General features: G+C 44.4%; 1 protein-coding gene across 1 annotated transcript in view; it reads left to right on the top strand.

Annotated features, from left to right (window-relative positions):
* LOC141178780 (microtubule-associated serine/threonine-protein kinase 3-like) overlaps positions 1-27,119 on the top strand; it is an 85,102-nt gene that overhangs the window by 21,510 nt on the left and 36,473 nt on the right. Inside the window, exons 2-15 of the mRNA XM_073660622.1 lie at positions 12,505-12,606; positions 12,758-12,827; positions 13,402-13,469; positions 13,662-13,747; positions 14,576-14,784; positions 16,722-16,860; positions 16,950-17,082; positions 18,382-18,547; positions 18,654-18,752; positions 18,995-19,117; positions 19,262-19,371; positions 19,473-19,564; positions 19,961-20,097; positions 20,586-20,678. Of these exons, the coding sequence (XP_073516723.1) occupies positions 14,631-14,784; positions 16,722-16,860; positions 16,950-17,082; positions 18,382-18,547; positions 18,654-18,752; positions 18,995-19,117; positions 19,262-19,371; positions 19,473-19,564; positions 19,961-20,097; positions 20,586-20,678 (1,246 nt within the window). The 5' untranslated portion in view covers positions 12,505-12,606; positions 12,758-12,827; positions 13,402-13,469; positions 13,662-13,747; positions 14,576-14,630. The remainder of the gene's footprint in view (positions 1-12,504; positions 12,607-12,757; positions 12,828-13,401; positions 13,470-13,661; positions 13,748-14,575; positions 14,785-16,721; positions 16,861-16,949; positions 17,083-18,381; positions 18,548-18,653; positions 18,753-18,994; positions 19,118-19,261; positions 19,372-19,472; positions 19,565-19,960; positions 20,098-20,585; positions 20,679-27,119) is intronic.

Raw genomic sequence — 27,119 nt, 5'->3', positions numbered from 1 at the left:
GAATGATGCTATGCCCAAAAGATTTTACTTCACTAGGTGCAGTAAAAAAATTGGTATTCTATACACAGGTGGTATATCTTGCAACACAGATAGGCTACTCCACTGACTAACACACTCTGCAATAGGCCAAAAAGGATTAGCTTTGCTAGATTCAGCCAAATGCTGTGAAAAAAACTTGCACAGCACTGGCACAGACCTGCCTGGCAAAAACTGATAGGAACTGATGTAACCTAGTCCTGAAAAGGACTCCAATTACAATTAGTCTTTACTCCCACAATCTATCTATTTAAGAGCACAGACCTGCCTGATAAAAGTCGTAGGAAATGCTGTAACCTAGTCCTTAAAAGGACTGCAATCACAACTATTCCCTACTCCCAAGCTAGCTGTAGATTTGTGCGAAAATTGGCTTGAAATTAACAAGGCATAGCGCACACAGCAACAGCGGTGCCGTCTAACACGCAGCTGCAGCAGTGAGAAAATGGTGGCGACGGGGAAAATGGCTTGGTCTTATAGGGCAAGGACATGTGACATACACTGCCAATGACACATTCCCTTGCTTGTGTGAAAAAAAGCACTTCGCTCCGTGTGTGCGCTGCTGATAGGCTGACAGATTGCACCTATCCACTGTAAATGCGGGAAAGAGAAAAAAAAAAATGGAGATCTTCATTGTTCCTGCAGAGATCCATCCCCTGCCCCTCCCCCCACCCGCTGTACACTCAAACTGCGTATTAACATTAATTTTCATCATTACTGAGAAAAAATCCAGTTATGATTTTGGTGCACGAACAGTTATCGAACATAACCTCGAACAGCCAAATTTTTCTCAAATTGTTCGTGTTCGCCGACCGGCTCGAACACCGCCCAAAACAGCTCGAATTTGAGATTGGCGAACAGTTCGAGTAGAACAACGCTCATCTCTAATTATTATGTGTAGCACTTATGAATTAATATTTTCTGTGCATGAAGTGTTCGTTATAACAAGTAGCTTTACAGCATGACGTGTGACAGCTGCGGCCTTTGAACTTTGAGCTAATAGTATAGATCCCATTCATTCTATTTTCAGCTGATGTAACCTAAAACCTGGCAGCCAGTGAAAAAAGAATCTAAGTCAAGAGTTTTTTCAAGTGTCTGAAATTCCAGTGACTTACTCTCATATTATATAATATGTACTTGGGGAATATTCAAAGAAATATAAAGATATTCAATTTAACTGATAGTTTACAATGCGCATTAATAAATTGGGATACAATTTTGGGTTAAATATATATATATATAAAACTTCATATGTGGAATGTTTGAGTTGAACAGATCTGTGAATGTCAGAGTGAAGGTGACAGATGAGTAAATCAGCAGCTGCTAAGTGTGATTGATGTGACAGAGGCCTCGTATGTTTGTATGTTTGGAAAAAAAAAAAATGTTTCTTTATGTGAAGGTACAAAAATATATTTAATTCTGAGGAAATTATAATACATAATTAGGTATTATCTACATATATATATTTCTATATTTCTTTAATAATTATTATTTCTTGATTTAACTAATAGTGGATAAGAGCAACCACACATCAAATGGTTTACAAAGCAAATTTACATTTAGAATAATTTTTCCACATGATAATATTCTTGAATAACTATAATATTATTTTTAATGGTTACCTAAATAGGTACACACCTCTCTTTAGACAAATCTATGCTACTCATCGATATGAAATTTATGCAAAATATTTCTAGAAGAATAATTATTTTAATTTGGTTCTGATATATACATAAATTTTATAAAATAATATTTTTTGGTATTAAGGGGGAAAATGTGTTTTTGATCCTGATTACATAATCACTTTTGATCAATACTTATTTTCCACACATTTTAATAAAGGTAAAACAATAATAAGGTACAATGATATAATTAAGAAGGGTATTACATGCAAAGTTGCATAGTTTAATAATTTTTTGGTGATACAAGGTTATGACAAATATGAAATCATCCAGATAATGGAGATATAAGGGTATTTTTTATGGAGAATATAATTACTCTGCATTTGTCATTACAATTTAAAGGCCTTATTTTTATTTTTATTCTTATTTTTACTCTTAATTTTATTTTTCATTTTTAAAATTGTATTCTTACTTATTTTCTTATTTTTCCATTTTTCATTTTTAATTCTCAATTTTTGATTTTAATTCAGTTCAAGATTTCAATTGAGAAAACACATTAATATTTAATGGGGTAATGTCAAGTACAAGAATATTGCTTCATCAAATATAATGATATGAATTAATATAAGAAAAATGTTTACATTTTCTGAGTAAACACAACAATTCATTCATTTATTCATTCTTACATTCATATATTTATTCATTTTGGTTCAGGAGTATACATTCTTTGGTATTATTGGTTTAATAAAGATATAAACACTTGTTTCAAAACACACTGACACCTATGGGTTGGAAAAGGTAATTACCCCTATGACATAAAAATGTTCTATCATATGGAGAACTTGATTAATAATGAATTATTATCTATTATTGTTTATTATTCCAAACATAATTTATTTTAATGTTTTGATAATAATTAGATGGATATTATTGATTGCTATGGTACGCTGTGATATTATAGGTTAGGAAAGTTGCCAGATTTGGTATCAGATTAGGGAATGAAGACTTCAATCAAGACATCGCAATTATGAATTCTATCTTAATAAAGACTTTTCATATTTATAAATCAAAGAGATTCTCAAAAGTTACAAGAAGGAGCAACCGATATCCGGAAGTCTCAGAAGGTAACAGGTGTGAATGCTGAGTGATGATAGACTGTGTCAGATACAATTCACACCACTGATCACCGGGACGGCAGAGGACGATGATCCTATATGAACTGGGTTGTGCTCAAGTTTCATCACGTTCCAGTGGTTTCTTATCACCTGCAACGCTTCAATGAAAGCTGGTGAACAGGTAATACCTGGCATATGTGTCCTGTATATAAAGGACTGAGTACTGGTTATGGGGCTATATAAAGCAGGGAAGTGTCAAGTTAACCCTTGCTTTACTGACCAAAGACGTCACATCTGTTCCAAAAGTGACACGAGACCAGTGCGGACGACACGGAAGATTCCAGAATATCCAACGTAAGTCCAGGTGACATCGCACAGATATTAAAGCTACATTTCATCCATGGACTTTGTTTTCTTATCAGTTGACACACATGATCTTTCTAATAAAGAGCACAGTTTATAGACTGCACAATAATGAATACAATTATGGACTGTACAATATCTACACGCTATCATTTATTTCAAAGGAGTTTTCATCTAAAGACTGTGTTATAAAAGAACCAAGAAAAAGACGAGACGACGACCCGATGACATCAGATGATGACGATTGGACCCTCGATTGCTTCAATTTAGATATAGGGAAGTATAATTATACATATTAAATGAATATTAGTCACAGCTTACCATAACATGAATTCACATCATTATATAACAACAATCAGATATTGATATTAATAATAATAATAATAATAATAATAATAATATCAATATTATTATTATGGAAATGTAATGATATTGCCAAGGAAGAAGGAAAGAAAAAATGATTGTTATCCTAATGATAAACCTGTCTTCTTTTGAGGATTTTTCAGTCCTTTTTATCCTCAAAAAGGGGGGAATGTTAAATAATTAATAATCGATAATCATTTTTCTTAAATCTGAGTTCTATGCCTCAGCCATCGTGTCTAGTTGACATGCGCTATTTGTGTGTGTATTTTTGGCTCACTACCATATGTAGAACAGGTGTGCCATACGACTGGCTATAAAAGCCCATGGTACAGAAAGGGGGGACTCTCTTGCTCTTCCCACCCCACAAGACACAGAAGAAGAATCTTCATGCTGAGAAACAGATGACATGTAGGCCTGGACACGTGCTGGACAAAGACATGATTTACCAGCCAGGATCCAAGGAAAGATGGGTGAATCTCAACAATTAAGCTAATTATGGACAAATGGACAATTACTTTATAACTAATTATTGTATGTACCTGCTGCAATCTGATTCTATTTAATGGACAATCCAAGAATAAATAGATACATTTTTTTAATAAGAATATTGTGATATTGATACTTTGCGAAGTCCTCAGTAGAAAAAAATAATACAGAAAGAGTATTATTTTACAGTGTTACAGGGGCCCACTGAGACCCTTTCGCCCAGGGCCCACGAAAACCTGGAGCCGGCCCTGGTTGAAAGCAATGATGGAGGAGGGAGCTTCATGTGGCACTCCCTCTCCCATCATTCCTCCTCTGCGTCTGACGCAGCGGCATGATGACGCGCCACGCTGTGCCAGACAGTGGAGCTGGCAGCTGCTGAGGTGATCAGCTGCAGAGACTGAAGCAGCAGGGAACGAGGAGCGGTAAGTATGTATTTATTTATAAATCAGTGAGTACTGATAAAACTGGAGGACTGGGGCTGCATTTTACCCTATGGTGGGGGACCGCATTTTACTCTTTGGGGGGCTGCACTATACTGCGTACAGGACCATGGGGAGTGCATTATACTGTGTGCAGGACCATGGCGAGTGCATTATACTGTGTGGAGGACCATGGGGTGTGCATTATACTGTGTGGAGGACCATAGGGTGTGCATTATACTGTGTGGAGGACCATAGGGAGTACGTTATACTGTGTGGAAGACCATAGGGAGTGCATTATACTGTGTGGAAGACCATAGGGAGTGAACTATACTGCGTGGAAGACCATAGGGAGTTCATTATACTGCATGGAGGACCATAGGGAGTGCATTTTACTGCATGGAGGACCATAGGGAGTGCATTATACTTAGTGGAAGACCATAGGGAGTGCAATGTATTGTGTGGAGAACCATAGGGAGTTCATTATACTGTGTGGAGAACCATAGGGAGTTCATTATACTGTGTGGAGAACCATAGGGAGTTCATTATACTGTGTGGAGGACCTTAGGGAGTGCATTATACTGTGTGGAGGACCTTAGGGAGTGCATTAATCTGCGTGGAGGACCATGGCGAGTGTCTTATACTGTGTGGAGGACCATGGCGAGAGTCTTACACTGTGTGGAGGACCATGGTGAGGATCTTACACTGTGTGCACTTTCTGCTGCTCACGGCACTTTACTAAAACTGTGGATGGATGTTAGCAGAAATAACCATATCAAACCCACTAAAATGTAACGCTAATTCCCAGGTGCCGGTACGTGTGATCCTGATGCAGCACACTGTTGCCACACGTGTGACAAACAGGGACACACGGGACACGGATATCTCTGGTACCGTTTTTTCCTTTCCGGTACTGGAAATATATGGACGTGTGAAACCGGCTTTATAGGGAGTCTGGCCGACTCTGACAGCGGCTCACCGCTCCTGCAGCTGCACGATCTCGCGACCTAAACACAACAAGGTAAAGGATTGAACTTTATAAAGACACAACGATCAATGACAATGATGTAAATGATTTATCACTTTTTATTAATTCTTCAATACCTTCAATATTTGTCACAGTTGTTAATAGTAAACTAAAATGTTCTATGGAGAAAAAAAAGACAAATGAGGAATAAACCTACACATTATTTCCCATATGACTGAGTATATCTTTTGGGTGTGTTCACAATTGGCTGTTTTTCTGCGGCAATAACACTGCACTTTAAAGTACGAGCTTAGTGTATGAGATTTCTGAAGTCTCATTCACATGCTGCGTTTCTTTTCTAGTGTTTTTTGTATTCTGCAGCTTGTCAATCCTTTTAGGGCCGTTGCAGCGTTTTTCACCAATTCAAATGAATGAGAAAAAAAACAATTAAAAACACAGCAAAAACGTGCGTATTTTACTCAGTGTTTTTCCTGCCACCAGTTTGGTTTTTGTTGAACAAAAAATGCAGCGTGTGAACATACCCTTATACTGGTTGTGTTCTAACTGGAAATAAAAGAGAACGGTCATGATAACATGGAGATGGATTTTATTCTATGGAGTTTCCACTGTACACATTGCTCGGCAGCATCTGTTTGTGCAGAGTCGCCTCATGAAGATTCTATCACAAGATTCCATCATGACATCACTGGTGATGCTCGCCCATTATGACATCACAGCTCACAGTCACTACTTCTACAATGTACACAGGGTAGCGGGTGCCATTTTGGCTCCATAGCTAGTTACTGAGCGCACTTACAGTTTCTCACTATGGCCGGATTTTTTCTGGATAATTTTCAGGTACAAGCACTATGGGGTATTCTTATCAACAATCGCCCTAACATTGTGCTTCTACCACCCGATGGCGTTCTCAGCTTCACTCACCGGCTGGTGGTGCAGCTAGTAAGGAACTGCCTGACCAAACACCAACAAGGTCATCTCACCTCAGAGTATGTGACGGATTTACTCCATAACATCAGGACATTACTGCAGCAGGTAAATAGCGGACGCTCCGCACAAAACTTCTCCATATAGATAACTAGCTATTGAACCCGTTCTACACCCTGGTGACAAGCATTTTTATTGGTACAATTTCGGCACCATTTTTTTAAAGACTGTGTCTGCGAATTCACACATAGAGTGTCTTCAATAAAATGCAGCCGGATAGCGTAGTATGCGCACACGCAAACCCCCATAGCCTCCCCACGTCCAGCAGGAGACCCCCATACCCTCCCCACGTCCAGCAGGAGAACCCCATAACCTCCCCACCTCCAGCAGGAGACCCCCATAGCCCCCCCACCTCCAACAGGAGACCCCCATAGCCTCCCCACGTCCAGCAGAAGACCCCCATAGCCTCCCTACGTCCAGCAGGAGACCCCCATAGCCTCCCTACGTCCAGCAGGAGACTCTCATAAACTCCCCACGTCCAGCAAGAGACCCCCATAGCCACCCCACATCCAGCAGGAGACCCTCATAGCCTCCCTACGTCCAGCAGGAGACCCCCATAGCCTCAATGCATCAAGCAGGAGACCCCTATAACCTCCCCACGTCCAGCAGGAGACCCCTATAGCCTCCGCACGTCTAACAGGAGACCCCCATAGTCTCCCCCGGTCCAGCAGGAGACCCTCATAGCCTCCCCACGTCCAGAAGGAGACCCCCATAGCCTCCCCATGTCAATCAGGAGACCCCCATAGCCTAAACACGTCCAGCAGGAGACCCCCATAGCCTCCCCACCTCCAACAGGAGACCCCCCATAGCCTCCCCACGTCCAGCAGAAGACCCCCATACCCTCCCCATGTCCAGCAGGAGAACCCCATAACCTCCCCACCTCCAGCAGGAGACCCCCATAGCCCCCCACCTCCAACAGGAGACCCCCATAGCCTCCCCACATCCAGCAGAAGACCCCCATAGCCTCCCTGCATCCAGCAGGAGACCCCCATAGCCTCAATGCATAAAGCAGGAGACCCCTATAACCTACCCACGTCCAGCAGGAGACCCCTATAGCCTCCACACGTCTAGCAGGAGACCCCCATAGTCTCCCCCGGTCCAGCAGGAGACCCTCATAGCCTCCCCACATCCAGCAGGAGACCCCCATAGCCTCCCCACGTCCATCAGGAGACCCCCAGAGCCTCCACACATCCAGCAGGAGACCCACATAGCCTCCCCACGTCCAGCAGGAAACCCCCATAGCCTCCGCAGGTCTAGCAGGAGACCCCATAGCCTCCCGTGGTCCAGCAGGAGACCCTCATAACCTCCCCACATCCAGCAAGAGACCCCCATAGCCTCCCCACATCCAGCAGGCGACCCTCATAGCCTCAATGCATAGAGCAGGAGACCCCCATAGCCTCCCCATGTCCAGCAGGAGAACCCCATAGCCTCCCCACGTCCAGAAGGAGACCCCTTTAGCCTCCACACATCCAGCAGGAGACCCCATAGCCTCCCCATGTCCAGCAGGAGAACCTCATAGCCTCCGCACATCCAGCAGGAGACCCCCATAGCCTCCCCTGGTCCACCAGGAGACCCTCATAGCCTCCCCACATCCAGAAGGAGACCCCCATAGCCTTCCCACGTCCAGCAGGAGACCCCCATAGCCTCCACACATCCAGCAGGAGACCCCCATAACCTCCGCACATCCAGCAGGAGACCCCCATAGCCTCCCCACATCCAGCAGGACACCCCCATAGCCTCCCCTGGTCCACCAGGAGACCCTCATAGCCTCCCCACATCCAGAAGGAGACCCCCATAGCCTTCCCACGTCCAGCAGGAGACCCCCATAGCCTCCACACATCCAGCAGGAGACCCCCATAACCTCCGCACATCCAGCAGGAGACCCCCATAGCCTCCCCACATCCAGCAGGACACCCCCATAGCCTCCATACATCCAGCAGGAGACCCCCATAGCCTCCGCATGTCCAGCAGGAGACCCGCATAGCCTCCCCACCTCCAGCAGGAGACCCCCATAGCCTCCATACATCCAGCAGGAGACCCCATAGCCTCCACACGTCCAGCAGGAGACCCCCATAGCCTCAATGCATCGAGCAGGAGACCCCTATAGCCTCCCCACGTCCAGCAGGAAACCCCCATAGCCTCCGCAGGTCTAGCAGGAGACCCCATAGCCTCCCGTGGTCCAGCAGGAGACCCTCATAACCTCCCCACATCCAGCAAGAGACCCCCATAGCCTCCCCACATCCAGCAGGCGACCCTCATAGCCTCAATGCATAGAGCAGGAGACCCCCATAGCCTCCCCATGTCCAGCAGGAGAACCCCATAGCCTCCCCACGTCCAGAAGGAGACCCCTTTAGCCTCCACACATCCAGCAGGAGACCCCATAGCCTCCCCATGTCCAGCAGGAGAACCTCATAGCCTCCGCACATCCAGCAGGAGACCCCCATAGCCTCCCCTGGTCCACCAGGAGACCCTCATAGCCTCCCCACATCCAGAAGGAGACCCCCATAGCCTTCCCACGTCCAGCAGGAGACCCCCATAGCCTCCACACATCCAGCAGGAGACCCCCATAACCTCCGCACATCCAGCAGGAGACCCCCATAGCCTCCCCACATCCAGCAGGACACCCCCATAGCCTCCATACATCCAGCAGGAGACCCCCATAGCCTCCGCATGTCCAGCAGGAGACCCGCATAGCCTCCCCACCTCCAGCAGGAGACCCCTATAGCCTCCATACATCCAGCAGGAGACCCCATAGCCTCCACACGTCCAGCAGGAGACCCCCATAGCCTCCGCACATCCAGCAGGAGACCCCCATAGCCTCCTCACGTCCAGCAGGAGACCCCCATATCCTCTGCATGTCCAGCAGGAGACTCCCATAGCCTCTGCACGTCCAGCAGGAGACTCCCATAGACTTCTCACGTCCAGCAGGAGACCCTCATAGCCTCCACACGTCCAGCAGGAGACCCCCATAGCCTCAATGCATTGAGCAAGATACCGCATAACCTCCCCATGTACAGCAGTAGAACCCCATAAACTCCTCATGTCCAGCAGGAGACCCCCATAGCCTCCCCACATCCAGTAGGAGACTCCTATAGCCTCCCCACGTCCAGCAGGAGACCCCATAGCCTCTGCACGTCGAGCAGCAGACCCCCATAGACTCCCCACGTCCAGCAGGAGACCTCCATAGCCTCCACCTCTCCAGCAGGAGACCCCCTTAGCATCCGCATGTCCAGCAGGAGACTTCCATAGCCTCCGCACATCCAGCAAGAGACCCAGATAGCCTCCCCACGTCCAGCAGAAGACCCCCATAGCATTTGCACGTCTAGCAGGAGACCCCCATAGCCTTCCCCGGTCCAGCAGGAGACCCTCAAAGCCTCCCCACGTCCAGCAGGAGACCCCCATAGACTCCCCATGTCCAGCAAGAGACCCCCATAACCACCCCACATCCAGCAGGAGACAATCATAGCCTCAACGCATCGAGCAGGAGATCCCCCATGGCCTCCCTACGTCCAGCAGGAGACCCCCATAGCCTCCGCACGTCCTGCAGGAGACCCCCATAGCCTCTGCACGTCCAGCAGGAGACCCCCAGAGCCTCTGCACGTCCAGCAGGAGACCCCCAGAGCCTCTGCACGTCCAGCAGGAGACCCCCAGAGCCTCTGCACGTCCAGCAGGAGACCCCCAGAGCCTCCGCACGTCCAGCAGGAGACCCCCATAGCCTCTGCACGTCCAGCAGGAGACCCCCAGAGCCTCTGCACGTCCAGCAGGAGACCCCCAGAGCCTCCGCACGTCCAGCAGGAGACCCCCATAGCCTCCGCATGTCCAGCAGGAGACCCCCATAGCCTCTGCACGTCCTGCAGGAGACCCCCATAGCCTCTGCACGTCCAGCAGGAGACCCCCAGAGCCTCTGCACGTCCAGCAGGAGACCCCCAGAGCCTCCGCACGTCCAGCAGGAGACCCCCATAGCCTCTGCATGTCCAGCAGGAGACCCCCATAGCCTCTGCATGTCCAGCAGGAGACCCCCATAGCCTCCGCACGTCCAGCAGGAGACCCCCATAGCCTCCCCACATCCAGCAGGAGACCCCCATTGCCTCCCCACGTCCAGCAGGAGACCTCCATACAGGGGCGTACATAGGAATCATGGGACCCCATAGCAGAAGCGCTAAATGGAGCCCCTCCAAAAAAGTGAAAATTGTCGGGGGTCAAGGAAGAGCATATCTCATAACTTTCCAGCCTTTACACAGTAATTTTTCTCCTGCTGAAGTCCTAGATTCCTCTTTTATTTCCCCATAAGGTATGATGCCAACAACAGTGCCCCCCCTAAACACAGTATGTTACCCCCATGGTGAATTCCTCCACATGCACAGTATAATAACTCTACCGTACCCCACCTCAACTCTCAAGGCAAAGTATGGTGACTCCAACACAGTATGATCCCTCAACTGTGACCCCCACACAGCCCTCCATGTAGTATAATGGCCCCACACCTCTCCACACAGTATAATGCACTCGCCATGGTCCTCCACACAGTATAATGCACTCGCCATGGTCCTCCACACAGTATAATGCACTCGCCATGGTCCTCCACACAGTATAATGCACTCCCTATGGTCCTCCACACAGTATAATGCACTCCCTATGGTCCTCCACGCAGTATAATGCACTCCCTATGGTCCTCCACACAGTATAATGCACTCCCTATGGTCCTCCACACAGTATAATGCACTCCCTATGGTCCTCCACACAGTATAAGACATTCTTCATACAGAATACTGGCCCCCATATAGTCCTCTCCATACAGTATACTGGCCTGCATATAGTCCTCCATATAGTGTACTGGCCCCCATATAGTCCTCCATACAGTATACCGGCCTCCTTATAGTCCTCTATAGAGAATACTGGCCTCATATAGTCCTCCACACAGTGTATGGGTCCCAATATAGCCCTCCATACAGTGTATTGGCCCCCATATAGTCCTCCATACAGTATATTGGCCCCCATATAGTCCTCCATACAGAATACTGGCCCCCATAGAGAATACTGGCCCCCATATAGTCCTCCATACAGTGTACTGGCCCCCATATAGTCCCATATAGTCCTCAATACAGTATACTGGCCCTCATATAGTCCTCCACGCAGTGTATGGGCCCCCATATAGTCCTCCCTACAGAATACTGGCCCCCATATAGTCATCCATACAGTATACTGCCCCTCATATAGTCCTCCACACAGTGTATGGGCCCCCATATAGTCCTCCATACAGAATACTGGCCCCCATATAGTGCTCCATACAGTGTACGAGCCCTTATATAGTGTATGGGCCCCAGGCCTCCATACATTAAAAAAAAAAAAAAAATGACATACTCACCTCACCTGCTGCCGCTGCTCTGCTCCGGACTCCTCAGCGTCGCTGTCTTCCCGCTCTGCACTGTGACTGCTCAGCAGAGGGTGTGGTGGAAAGACGTCATCCCACCCTCTAACCTGAGACGTCACAGCACAGGACGCGGAAGACACCGGAGCTGCGGAGGCACGGGGAGAGGTAAGTATTGTGCCGGGGCCCTGAGCGGAGTGGGGCCCCCTGCCTGCTCAGGGACCTGGCACTTGCCCGGGTGCTAACGCCGGGCCTGGGAGCGGAGCCTGTTGCAAGGGCCCCGATGCGGGGCATACACGGTGCAGGCGACTGCTATGGGCCCCCCCCCCGGCTCACGGGCCCCATAGCAGTGGCGTGGCCTGCCGCCATTGGCGGTACGCCACTGCCTCCATAGCCTCCCCACTTTTAGCAGGAGACCCCCCATAGCCATGATGAAATGATGCATACCTCTATTTCTGGCACCACACTCCTCCTCCATCCCCGTCCTCCTCCCGGTCTGGATGTGTTCTTCTGTCTGCGGCCACATTGTGCAGGTACAGTGCGCTTGCGCAGTCTATAGAGGCTTCGGAAAGAAGGACCCATCCCTGGTTATATTATAGATAATGGTGGGATAGAAGTTTCTTTCCTCCAATATAAAACACGATGAGTCCCCAGAGTTATTGTATCTGCAGAGAGGAGCAAATGTCACATACAATGGCGGCCTCCTCCATTGTGACCTTTCTCATCTCAAAATTTTCCTTTTTGTTTCTTTTCCTCTTTGTAGGCTGAAGAAAGATCTCAATATGGAGATTTGGCTTTTATTAAAGACCTGGCCGAAAAAGTCCTGTGTGTACTGGAGCGTCCGGCTCGCTCATTGGAACGCCTGGTAAGGAGCCGTCATCTTCTCTAGCACACGTCTGATTTGTACAGTTACAATTGGCTGCATCTGTAAATGCAGGTTTAGTCCTTCCTGATTTATCTATGTGATGATTTAGTGTAAGGTTCCACATGTTAATTATATATATTATATCTACCAGGAAACAGCAGAAGGCGACACCAAAGACGAGCAAAATCTAATCCCGGGACTGAACAGCGATCTGACTACAGGTAAGCCGATCACCCGACCTCCTACAAGAAATATCCAGATATTATACACAACAGGGAATAATCTTACATTTACTCTGTATATTCTGTGTAATGGGAACCTGTCAGCACATTTTTGCATATTGTGGAATGACTGTACTGGCCATTTCTCTGTAATAATTTTTTGCAGAAATCCAATGTCTCAGTCAAGGGAAATCTAATGTAGAAGCCGTATACAAATCAGCATGGAAGTGCACTGGGGGCGTGGAAGAAGAAATCCATACTGTGACACGCCCCCAGTGCACTTCCAGGATAATCTGCATATGGCTCCTACGCTTCAGCTCTCTTACCATCACTCACATGTACAGCGAGGGTGGGGGGGTCCTCATTCATGTGATGATTGGGGGAGTCCTTCATCATTTCCATTATGTTTATTCATGGATGCTCCGTACGTTCTCATATTTAGAATCCCTATATAATAAGTATTGTTCCCATTTACAGACATCTTGTCATGTCTGAGTTATATTGTTGTAATATATATGTAGGATTAATATCGTCTAATACATTTTATTTCTTCATCATTTTTTCACTCTTTTAGAAACAACTGTGTTGGCGGATGCTGACAGTAGAATCTGTGAGATCCCGGAGATCCAAGAATCTGACGGTGTAAGTATCATGGAGAGAGATGTCGGTGTATCACCAGATTATGGGGCGTGAATGACACCTCCAGTATTGTCCCCCATATAACCATGGGATGTCTCTATTCTAAGAGGAGATGACAGAAGGGAGACGTTTTTGCATCTGGAGCTTTTTTCCAGCAGCTTCTATATCTTTATATAATTTCTTATTCTTTTATAGAGCGTGATCAAATCATTGACCCCGTCAAGACAGCCGCATAAGAGCGACTATGGGACATCCAAACTGATCAGCAGTGGAAGTTTTGGGTGAGTTTTCTGTTGGCATAATCCACATTTCTCAAGGTTCCCAATGACAATGCTCCGGACTCTGTCCTCTTCCCTTCAGTGTTATCATAGGGAAATTATATGATCTGTAGGAAAACAAACTATTAAGGAAAGGGATTAAAATAGAATAATATATTACACCTGCCTGTCCTAGACCCTCATCTGTTCTTACACTGCCACCCCCATCAGAGCTTCCCGATCCTCCGCACCGGTCTGTTCTTTTCGGAATCCATTAGCGAACTGATAAGAGTAATTGGCAACACATGGTCAAGTGAGGGGGTGACACGAAATTTCATCAATGACATCTGCACCCCCCAACCTCCACCATGACCATGTGAGTCTACTCCCTGGTCTCAGCAATAAAGACTGGCACAGAGGACAAGTGGCTATAATGGGTTTCATTTTTTGTAACTCCTTCGCTCCCCTCCATTTATTATGTTGTTATGTCTTGGGGTATGCGGGAGCATAATTAACGTCATGTTATGGCAATTGGAGCACTTTTAATTTGGACCAACTTTTATTTGCACTGAATCGTATCTACTGGTCTAATGTAGTGAATCTGCCCAAGAATAATTTCAGTAGATTCTCTCACCTGTAATGTGACCTGGGTGAGGGCTCCGGCGGACGTGGCATTGTGGACACCTCCCATAGGTGATCTATGTAGTGATCTTTTATCAAATTCTAGACATGGATTTCCAGTGACGGACAGACTTCTACCATTAAACATTAGTACAAAACATTATATAATGACTTCTATAGATGTTCTTGTAGTAAAGATTCATTCTAACCATTGATTCTCTTTCTCTCCAGTGCCGTCTACTTAGCGCACCATAAAGACTCACACCAGATCTTTGCTTTGAAGAAAATGTTCAAGCGAAACCTGAACACTCCAAAAAGAGTGGCATTGGCCTTTCTGGAGAGGGACATCCTAACATTCGCAGATTGTCCCTTCGTGGTCTCCATGCTCTGCTCCTTTCCAACAAAATCTCACCTGTGTGTGGTCATGGAGTATGTAGGAGGTAGGACATGTATATTGCAGTATATTCAGCCCATGTCTGCTTACATCTTATCACTGCTCTTATAATTAGGATAATTAGGACAGTTACATCCTCACAGTGCGTTTACTGTAGGTTTTCTATTACCAAGATGCCTGGAAATTCATTGATCTGTGTGCACCGGTGCTATGGTGCCAGTGAGTCAGATCGGGCCTGGCACCGCTCGGCACTGGGCCTCATTCCACCACCTGTCATCACAATTTCAGTGGTATTCACATTGTCAGAATATGAATACCGATGAAAACAATGGTGGATCAGGGAGCCAAAGGTTCCTAAATCCACCATTCAGCCTCCGCAGATGGGTCCGAGACTCCGTGTACTGCAGGTTCTTCGATGTCGCCACAATATTGCATCTGTAGTGTGGAGTCTCAGTACTTACACTGCACAGGTGGGGCTGGTGGGGGCCATAACACTGAGTGATGGGGCAGGTGGAGACCATATGCTGAGTAGTAGGGCTGGTTGGGGCCATAATACTGAGTGGTGAGGCTGGTGAGGGCGATAATTCTAAATGGTGAGGCTGGTGGGGGCCATAACACTAAGTAGTGGTGGCGGCCATAATACTGAGAGGTAGGGCTGGTGGGGGCTATAGTACTGAATGGTGGGGCTGGTGGGTGCCTTACTACTAAGTGGTGGGGCTGGTGGGGGCCATAACACTGAGTGGTGGGGCTAATAAGGGCCATAATTCTGAGTAGTGGGGTTGGTGAGAGCGATAATACTGAGTGTTGATACTGGTGGGGGCCATAATACTGAGAGGTGGGGCTGGTGGAGGTGGTAGTACTGAGTGGTGGGTGCCTTACTACTAAGTGGTGGGGCTGGTAGGGGCCGTAACAATGAGTGGTGGGGCTGGTGAGGGCCATAATACTGAGTGTTGAGGCTGGTGGGGGCCATAATACTGAGTAGTGGGGCTATTGTGTGCCTTACTACTAAGTGGAGGGACTGTTGGGGGCAATAACACTGAGTGGTGGGGCTGCTGAGGGCCATAATACTGAGTGGTGGGGCTGGTGAGAGCAATTATACTTAGTTGTTGGGCTGGTGGGGGCATAATACTGAGTTGCGAGATTGGTGGAAGCCATAATACTGAGAATTGAGGGTTGTGGGTACCATAATACTGAATGGTGTGCCGTGTGAGGGGCTATAGGGGACTGTGAATGCCGCTATATTGAGTTGGTGACTGTACATGCCCCTACACCCCCTGGGGGTCCTCATATTGAATGGTGTGCAGTGGGGGTCCTTATTCTGTGTGGGGATCCTAATTCTGTTTGATTGGCTTTGGGGGCCATCATACTGAGTGGGCAGTGGTGGAGACCATTATATTGTCTGAGGGGCTATGGGGGCCATTATATTAAGTAGGGGGGGCTGTGGGCGCCATTATACTGAGTAGGGGGCTGTGACTGGCCTCATACTGAGTGGGGACATTATAGACAGGTGCTACATTATATCTGTAAGGTGAAACTGGATTAAGATTTCACTGTGGGGATATCTAACTCAGTCTGTGGGTGGGGGCATTTTTGGGAGCATCATATGCTAAAATGGCTATAAAAGGTGTATTGCTGTTGAGAACATCGATTGACTTCAGTAAGGGTTTTTTTTGAAGGGGCGTGCAGTTAGAACTTTTGCTATGGGGCCCTGAGATTTCTCTGTCCGCCACTGTCTGTGTGATCTCCCTGTAAGTCCGCACTGAGCATGTCAGTATCTCCAGCTGTAGACGAGATGTGACATCACTTTATGTTATTAGTTACATGGAGGACATTTCTCCATCGATTCAGACTAATATTATGTGCACTATACATTATATCTGTTTATATTCTCTCCTATCCCAATGTCTCCGCTCACTTCCCATTATACATCATGGTGATCTGCTGTATAAACCACTCACCGGTCATATTTCCTTTCTTCTATAGGTGGTGACTGTGAGACCCTCCTAAGCACCAGGGGTCCTCTATCTGTCCCCTTGGCCCGCTTATACTTTGGAGAAGCGGTTCTTGCTGTGGAATACCTCCATAGCTACGGTGTGGTGCACAGAGACCTGAAGCCGGATAAGTAAGTGCCCCTCGTAGTATAATAAAGGGGGGAAGTTATCATTTATTATCATACGGTCTGTGAGGCTAAAACCATCTTCTCTTCCACAGCCTCCTGATTACATCTGCTGGACACATAAAAGTTACCGATTTTGGGATTTCAAAAGTTGGTGTCATGATACCAAAAACCAACACCTACAAGGAATTAGCGGAGGACATCACCAGGGAGTTCCTGGACCGTGAGGTGGGTAACACTTACAGGAATTTAGCTTGTTCTTTACAAATCTCCAAGGACCAAAGCAAAGAAAGACCTTAAATATAACTTTTAATAGATACATTTAAAAGCACCCATATCAATATATAAAGACAAAATCCATAAAATGTGGCGGCAGCAGTATTCTCCGATCGGGGTGTATTTATCTCCCGCGTCTGTCCACTGACTCATTGTGGCTATCTCCTAATATGATCCCCTGATGAACCCCAAATTAGGAGGGGGAGAAACGTGTTGGGACAATTTACAGATAAGTCCTCTGGTTACTGCTGACTAAAATGCTTTTTTGGCAACTTTTTTTGTAATTCGCACACTGGATAATGCTCTGTCCCAACATTTGGACGTGTCCTGTGTAGATCAGTCCTGACTATAGATTAGCCAGGGGGATTTTGAGGTTGTCTATATGTACCGTCTGTCCTAGACTATTATCTTCATGCTCAATGTCATTATATAGGTGACTTGTTACTACTTTGGACATATTTATGTTCCTATGTTTACCGTTAATTGAGCACACGTGCTTTTATAATATTGTTCTTGTTGCCCGTAATTGCCAGCACTGATGTACTTTATGTATCTATAATAGGCTTCTGAATGATGGTTTATATATCATACTGAATTGTGTATAGATTGGTGCATTTGATATCCTATCTGTACTAGTGGAACTACGTTATATCAGCTTCCCTGTTTCCATATAATTGATACATTGAATATTGCCTTTTTTTCATTCAGCATGTTAGCAGCGACATGACTGTCTGCCTTTCATCATTATCTGTATATGTGTATGTCTGTCTAGGGGTGGATAGGGTCACGGAGGGAGTGCCGATGTGGAGGGGGGCGCCAAACCGATTAGCTAGGGTGTCAACCTCCACTGGCAGGCGGGATCTCAGCCCATTTGGGATCTCTAGGGCAAGCCTGCATGTCAATTATCCTACGTTTATCCCACTACCCATATATTGTACATTTTATGCATTTTGTCATCATATATTGATATGGGTGCTTTTAAATGTAGCTATTAAAGATTATATTTTAAGGGGTTTTCTTTGTTTTGCTTTGGTATTTGGTTAACTAATATACCCCATCTGTTCACCTTGCCTTTGGCATATGTTTTTTTTTCTTTACAAATCTCATCACACTATTGTGTCTTCTCTACATTCTTCATTTCTAGAGAACGTTTCCATTGATATTTTATCTTTTGTCATTGTGTTTTTATGGCGAGAACGTGTTATAATAACCATTTTATCATTTTCATCTTTATCTTCTGTTGTTTTCCAGTTATGTGGCACCCCATATTACATCGCCCCAGAGGTCATCCTCAAAGAAGGCTATGGAAGACCTGTTGACTGGTGGTCAATGGGGATAATCCTACATAAATTTCTCACGGGATCTGTACCATTTGATGGAGATTCTGTAGCTGAGCTTTATGACAGGATTGTCATTGGTAAGTGGAATGATCCGACCATTGCTTTGATCAGTTACATTGGTTTAGGTGTTTACTTTGCTTTAGCTTACAGTCCAGTAAAGAGATTTTATTTTCTGTATAACAGGTGACATAATTTGGGATTGTAATTCCGCTCCTACTCCCAATGCACAGAACCTGATTACTGAGCTGCTCAGAACAAATCCTGCAGATAGACTTGGGACAGGTAAGAGATATAATACTATTCATATTAGTATTAATATTCACCTATCACACTTATCACTCATGTCCTTGAGGATCAACACTTCTCTATCAGATTGTCCATTCCTAGTTCTCCACACTAAGACTTTCAGTCTTCTTCCTTCATGTTGACTCAGTTATGTCATTAATTCAGATTAAGTTAAACTGTTCAGATGTGAAGCAATCTCTGACAATGTCCACATCACTTTTGTTTTGTTCTTTTTCCAGGAGGATCACTTGAGATCAAGAGTCATCCATTCCTGAGTGACTTAGATTTTAACAACCTTCTAAGTCAGAAGCCAGAGTACATTCCTCAGCTTGCCTCAGATGTGGACAACAGCTTATTTATCGGTAAGTAGAAGAAGACATCATCTAGACTAAGCGGCTGTTTGTCTTGTCTTCCATAAAATGTAATAATCAGTACCCACTAATATTGTGATAAATGACGCCTGTTTTATACTAACAACCTCTAATAATACTTCATTACTTTTGTAGATCACTCTGAAATAGACCATTCGGTCTCAGAGGATGAGGAGGGTACAAGTGAGAACAATGAGAACCTTGACTTCCAAAATTTTACATCATCTTCTGAAAGGCTTTCTAAAGTAAGTACCGTATGTGATCAATAAATCCAAAATATGTGAAACAAAAAAGACCTCTAAAAGTAAAAAAAAGTATTTCATATCTTGTTTTTGTCCATGTTTAGCTCTGTACCATCACTACCAGAACGATGAATGATGAGGACCAGAAGTCTCCTCCAGAGTGTACGCCAGCAACCAATACAAATATCTCAGAAATGTGAGTAGATTATGGGGTCATTAATGGGAGTTCCAGGCTGATATATATGCACAACATATAATATAGGACATAAATACCATAATATCAAATTCAGCCTCAATGATTAGCGGTCATTGTGCTTTTGGCTTCAGAAACCGTTGGTGATAATAGACCATAATTGCAGCCATTCACGCGTATTAGAGCTGCCCATACTGTAGGAGAGATGTAGTATTACATGCCAGCCATTATTGCTAGTTGTTTTTCGCTCTGATCCATAGAAGGTAGATTGGAGCATAAAACCTTCCTCACTATGACAGTCATATGTCCTATTAGGCCCTCTAGTCGGTGTTCTTCTAGTGAGACCACCCCTTTTATTCTGCATTGACTTGTGATTTACATGTTTTTCTTAAATCATAGAATGGGAGAGTTGGAAGTTACCTCCTGGGTCTTCTGGTCCGACCCCCTGATTCTTCCTGACAGGCAGAAAGAATCGTTTTCTGAATCTGATAGCGACAATGCTATAAACAGCTTGCCCTCCTCGTCCCCATCATCAGGTATGTATGTACAGCATCAAAAGGTGAATGTTGACTTCAAGGCTCAAATATTTGGTTTTTCTGTATTAGGTCTCCTATGTTGTCCAGGTTTCATGGATCCCAATTATATTTTCCATGGGCCCATACTGTATTTCTATTTCCTTCATTTTATCCAGGAATTGTTTTCATGGATTCTGTAAAATACGTTTTAGCATCCAGGAACTCACTTCAATATAAGAAGACATCGTCTCCTATAGTAGAATATCGCTCATTAGTGATGCACCACGTGGCGGCACACAGGGCGCTTACTGCTCCATATCAGTGATACATCTAATGCCCCTCAGATTAGGTCATGAACGGTATATAGGACTTATTCTGCCCTATAATAATGCAATGCCAGATTATCAGGACTATAGGGGACAGGACTAGAACAATTCTTCTATATACAGTACACAAAGCAGATCCTATAAGAATATTTCTTTACTGAGTTTTTTTTACTTTCTGATCAGAATTTACAACTGCAGAGGAAAGAAAATCTGAAATGAATCTGAGTATAGACCAACAAAACTCAGAAAATGGGAAAAAGGGGAAAAAGAGACGAGGTAAGTGTGAGAATCATCTCCATGTTGTGTGATGTTAGTGATGAGAATAAGTCATGGGGAGCAGATGTCATCTGTCAGTGATGGGATTGTCACATGTATGATGGCTGACAATGACCCCGGACATCTGTGTGAATAAGATTCCTCTGCTGTCCGGCCGGCCACACTGACCGCACAGTAGCATCATGTAATATGGAGTCCCATCACTTACATTGTATGTATTTCTCTTCTCTTAGGTTCCATCTTCCGCCGGATCTTATCATCCTGCCGGCGTGGACTATCCAGGGCAGCTCGTGCATTTGCATGCTGTCGCTGTTGCCCAAGTGTCATCTAAAAGACAGAAAAGCTCCGCATCTAGCGGAGTACAGCCGATCCACCATCACTGCTGGACCTGTAAAGAAGGACCCTCACCATCTACCTGTGGCCTTCTAACTGTAACATCTCTACCCGGACTTGTTTCGGTAATGCCTCTGTCACCAGGCTCCGCTCTATCCATACTGCTCGCCTGACTTGGCTTTTTTTTACTGATCACCTGGTATCTGACCCGGATTTCTTCCTGACTATGATTTTGTCTACTGATTCTGTCCCTGATTTTGTTCATTCCTTATCCTTCTACCCTATCCCTAATAAAAAAAAAAAACAACTTCTATATTTATTGAGATTTTCTTATATCTATCAAACTTCACTCTGCATTCTGCTAAGCGATAAAAAATACATATTAACACTTCTGCTTTTAAAAGAATTTTAATTATATAGAGAGAGAGAGAGAGAGAGAGAGAGAGAGAGAGAGAGAGAGAGAGAGAGAGAGAGAGAGAGAGAGAGAGAGAGAGAGAGAGAGAGAGAGAGAGAGAGAGAGAGAGAGAGAGAGAGAGAGAGAGAGAGAGAGAGAGAGAGATATCAGGGCTGGAATGGGATGAAAAATGAAAAAGCACGCCTGTCACACAAACCCCACCAGCCCACATACCAAATCACCGCCCCCCTCATCCCATTGAGGCACAATGAAAAGTTCAGCACATTTTGCTTTCTTGTTCATGCCCCTCACCACTCCATTATAGGGGATGTTTATTAAGCCACGTGTGAATGGAGCTGCAATGCGAATGATCGACTACCGCTCCATTCACCCAGAGCTCTTCAGATCCCTGGTTCTCGGAAACAGTGGGGGTCCCGGCTGTTGGACCCCCAGCAATCAGAAAATTATTTCCAAACTTCAGATAACCCCTTTAAACAAGTTGTTCAGGATTAATTTTTATTTAACCATAGGATTGTAGACATAGAAAATAATAAACCCATCAGTACTGACCCTCCCCAAAGCCAATGCCACCTCTTCTTCAGCAGAACAGGAGAAGTGGTACTGTGCAGAGTATATATACAGAATAATACAGATACTGAGAATGACACCCAGTATACAGGACAAGAGAAGTGGTACTGTGCAGTGTATATATACAGAATAATACAGATACTGAGAATTACATCCACTATACAGGACAGGAGAAGTGGTACTGTGCAGTGTATATATACAGAATAATACAGATACTGAGAATTACACCCAGTATACAGGACAAGAGAAGTGGTACTGTGCAGTGTATATATACACAGAATAATACAGATACTGAGAATTACATCCACTATACAGGACAAGAGAAGTAGTACTGTGCAGTGTATATATACAGAATAATACAGATACTGAGAATGACACCCAGTATACAGGACAGGAGAAGTGGCACTGTGCAGTGTATATATACAGAATAATACAGATAGTGAGAATTACACCCAGTGTAATATACAGAATAATACAGATACTGAGAATGACACCCAGTATACAGGACAAGAGAAGTGGCACTGTGCAGTGTATATATACAAAATAATACAGATACTGAGAATGACACCCAGTATACAGGACAGGAGAAGTGGCACTGTGCAGTGTATATATACAGAATAATACAGATACTAAGAATGACACCCAGTATACAGGACAGGAGAAGTGGTACTGTGCAGTGTATATATACAGAATAATACAGATACTAAGAATGACACCCAGTATACAGGACAGGAGAAGTGGTACTGTGCAGTGTATATATACAGAATAATACAGATACTAAGAATGACACCCAGTATACAGGACAGGAGAAGTGGCACTGTGCAGTGTATATATACAGAATAATACAGATACTAAGAATGACACCCAGTATACAGGACAGGAGAAGTGGTACTGTGCAGTGTATATATACAGAATAATACAGATACTGAGAATTACACCCAGTATACAGGACAGGAGAAGTGGTACTGTGCAGTGTATATATACAGAATAATACAGATACTGAGAATTACACCCAGTGTAATATACAGAATAATACAGATACTGAGAATTACACCCAGTATACAGGACAAGAGAAGTGGTACTGTGCAGTGTATATATACAGAATAATACAGATAGTGAGAATTACACCCAGTATACAGGACAAGAGAAGTGGTACTGTGCAGTGTATATATACAGAATAATACAGATAGTGAGAATTACACCCAGTATACAGGACAAGAGAAGTGGTACTGTGCAGTGTATATATACAGAATAATACAGATACTGAGAATTACACCCAGTGTACAGGACAAGAGAAGTGGTACTGTGCAGTGTATATATACAGAATAATACAGATAGTGAGAATTACACCCAGTATACAGGACAAGAGAAGTGGCACTGTGCAGTGTATATATACAGAATAATACAGATACTGAGAATTACACCCAGTATAATATACAGAATAATACAGATACTGAGAATTACACCCAGTATAATATACAGAATAATACAGATACTGAGAATTACACCCAGTGTACAGGACAAGAGAAGTGGTACTGTGCAGTGTATATATACAGAATAATACAGATACTGAGAATTACACCCAGTGTAATATACAGAATAATACAGATACTGAGAATTACACCCAGTATACAGGACAAGAGAAGTGGTACTGTGCAGTGTATATATACAGAATAATACAGATAGTGAGAATTACACCCAGTATACAGGACAAGAGAAGTGGTACTGTGCAGTGTATATATACAGAATAATACAGATAGTGAGAATTACACCCAGTATACAGGACAAGAGAAGTGGTACTGTGCAGTGTATATATACAGAATAATACAGATAGTGAGAATTACACCCAGTATACAGGACAAGAGAAGTGGTACTGTGCAGTGTATATATACAGAATAATACAGATACTGAGAATTACACCCAGTATACAGGACAAGAGAAGTGGTACTGTGCAGTGTATATATACAGAATAATACAGATAGTGAGAATTACACCCAGTATACAGGACAAGAGAAGTGGCACTGTGCAGTGTACATATACAGAATAATACAGATACTGAGAATTACACCCAGTATAATATACAGAATAATACAGATAGTGAGAATTACACCCAGTATACAGGACAAGAGAAGTGGTACTGTGCAGTGTATATATACAGAATAATACAGATACTGAGAATGACACCCAGTATAATATACAGAATAATACAGATTGTAAGGCAGCGCTAGTCATCATACTGGGGGTTACTCGCTTCGCTGCGTCAATCAATGCACACGTGCAATGTCTTTACGTTTTTCTCACAATGTTGCAGTTTATTACATCATAAGCCACAGTTCACCAGGTCCAACTCCGTGGCACGCCGACACACATATCTACAACATTCATGAGACAAGTGGCACACAGGCCCACTTGCTCCAGGTTACAGCCTACGGCAAGGTAATAAATTATCAGTGACCATAACACAGTCCATGTAACAAAGTGTACTACCTTTGCCGGGTTTAGTTGCTGCAGTCCATTTTAATCCGCCACCACTGTGGCTTTGCGGCTTCCCAGGTAGGGGTCTCCAGCCGTCGTTCCCTCAAAAGCCACTGACATCCACACAGGATCCAGGCTCTGCCTTTCAGGACTCTTCCTCAATAATCCGCCACCACTGTGGCTTTGCGGCTTCCCAGGTAGGGGTCTCCAGCCGTCGTTCCCTCAAAGGCCACTGACATCCACACAGGATCCAGGCTCGACCTTTCAGGTACCAGGCTTCACTCCAAAGCCGCTGCCTTCCAAGGCCACTAGCATCCGCACAGGATCCAGTCTTTGCCTTTCAGGCTGCCAGGCTTCACTCGGCCTCACTAGGCCTCTCACAAACGGTGTCCCACACACACGAAGCACAGGCCTCACGCCTCACACCGAACACACCTGTCTCCAATTACCGGGGTTTATATATCCTGTGCACACATACACCCATACTGACAGGACCTTGCTGATGTCACAGTCATGTGATCAGTCAGCTGTGTGTATAGGTCCTGTGTGCTGTCCCAGTCATGTGTACAGACCTTTACTGTGCATACAGGACCTGTGTGATGTCACAGTCATGTGACCAGTCAGTTAAAGGGGAAGGTACATGGTCAGGTAAAACACATCCTGGACCATTTACAGTAATGCTAGCAAGCTGCTGCATTACAAGATACTGAGAATTACACCCAGTATACAGGACAAGAGAAGTGGTACTGTGCAGTGTATATATACAGAATAATACAGATACTGAGAATGACACCCAGTATACAGGACAAGAGAAGTGGCACTGTGCAGTGTATATATACAGAATAATACAGATACTGAGAATTACACCCAGTATACAGGACAAGAGAAGTAGTACTGTGCAGAGTATATATACAGAATAATACAGATACTGAGAATGACACCCAGTATACAGGACAAGAGAAGTGGTACTGTGCAGTGTATATATACAGAATAATACAGATACTGAGAATCACACCCAGCATACAGGACAAGAGAAGTAGTACTGTGCAGAGTATATATACAGAATAATACAGATACTGAGAATGACACCCAGTATACAGGACAAGAGAAGTGGCACTGTGCAGTGTATATATACAGAATAATACAGATACTGAGAATGACACCCAGTATACAGGACAGGAGAAGTAGTACTGTGCAGAGTATATATACAGAATAATACAGATACTGAGAATTACACCCAGTATACAGGACAGGAGAAGTGGTACTGTGCAGTGTATATATACAGAATAATACAGATACTGAGAATGACACCCAGTATACAGGACAGGAGAAGTGGTACTGTGCAGTGTATATATACAGAATAATACAGATACTGAGAATGACACCCAGTATACAGGACAGGAGAAGTGGTACTGTGCAGTGTATATATACAGAATAATACAGATACTGAGAATTACACCCAGTATACAGGACAGGAGAGGTGGTACTGTGCAGTGTATATATACAGAATAATACAGATACTGAGAATTACACCCAGTATACAGGACAAGAGAAGTAGTACTATGCAGAGTATATATACAGAATAATACAGATACTGAGAATGACACCCAGTATAATATACGGAATAATACAGATACTGAGAATGACACCCAGTATACAGGACAAGAGAAGTGGCACTGTGCAGTGTATATATACAGAATAATACAGATACTGAGAATTACACCCAGTATACAGGACAAGAGAAGTAGTACTGTGCAGAGTATATATACAGAATAATACAGATACTGAGAATGACACCCAGTATACAGGACAAGAGAAGTGGTACTGTGCAGTGTATATATACAGAATAATACAGATACTGAGAATTACACCCAGTATACAGGACAAGAGAAGTGGTACTGTGCAGAGTATATATACAGAATAATACAGATACTGAGAATGACACCCAGTATACAGGACAGGAGAAGTGGTACTGTGCAGTGTATATATACAGAATAATACAGATACTGAGAATGACACCCAGTATACAGGACAAGAGAAGTGGCACTGTGCAGTGTATATATACAGAATAATACAGATACTGAGAATTACACCCAGTATACAGGACAAGAGAAGTAGTACTGTGCAGAGTATATATACAGAATAATACAGATACTGAGAATGACACCCAGTATACAGGACAAGAGAAGTGGTACTGTGCAGTGTATATATACAGAATAATACAGATACTGAGAATGACACCCAGTATACAGGACAAGAGAAGTGGCACTGTGCATTGTATATATACAGAATAATACAGATACTGAGAATTACACCCAGTATACAGGACAAGAGAAGTAGTACTGTGCAGAGTATATATACAGAATAATACAGATACTGAGAATGACACCCAGTATACAGGACAAGAGAAGTGGTACTGTGCAGTGTATATATACAGAATAATACAGATACTGAGAATTACACCCAGCATACAGGACAAGAGAAGTAGTACTGTGCAGAGTATATATACAGAATAATACAGATACTGAGAATGACACCCAGTATACAGGACAAGAGAAGTGGTACTGTGCAGTGTATATATACAGAATAATACAGATAGTGAGAATTACACCCAGTATACAGGACAAGAGAAGTGGTACTGTGCAGTGTAT

This window comes from Phyllobates terribilis, unplaced genomic scaffold, assembly GCF_046119375.1.
Source record: "Phyllobates terribilis strain yellow unplaced genomic scaffold, ASM4611937v1 Scaffold_30__1_contigs__length_15301838, whole genome shotgun sequence".
Classification (NCBI taxonomy): domain Eukaryota; kingdom Metazoa; phylum Chordata; class Amphibia; order Anura; family Dendrobatidae; genus Phyllobates; species Phyllobates terribilis.
This window is presented reverse-complemented; position numbering and strand designations above follow the sequence as displayed.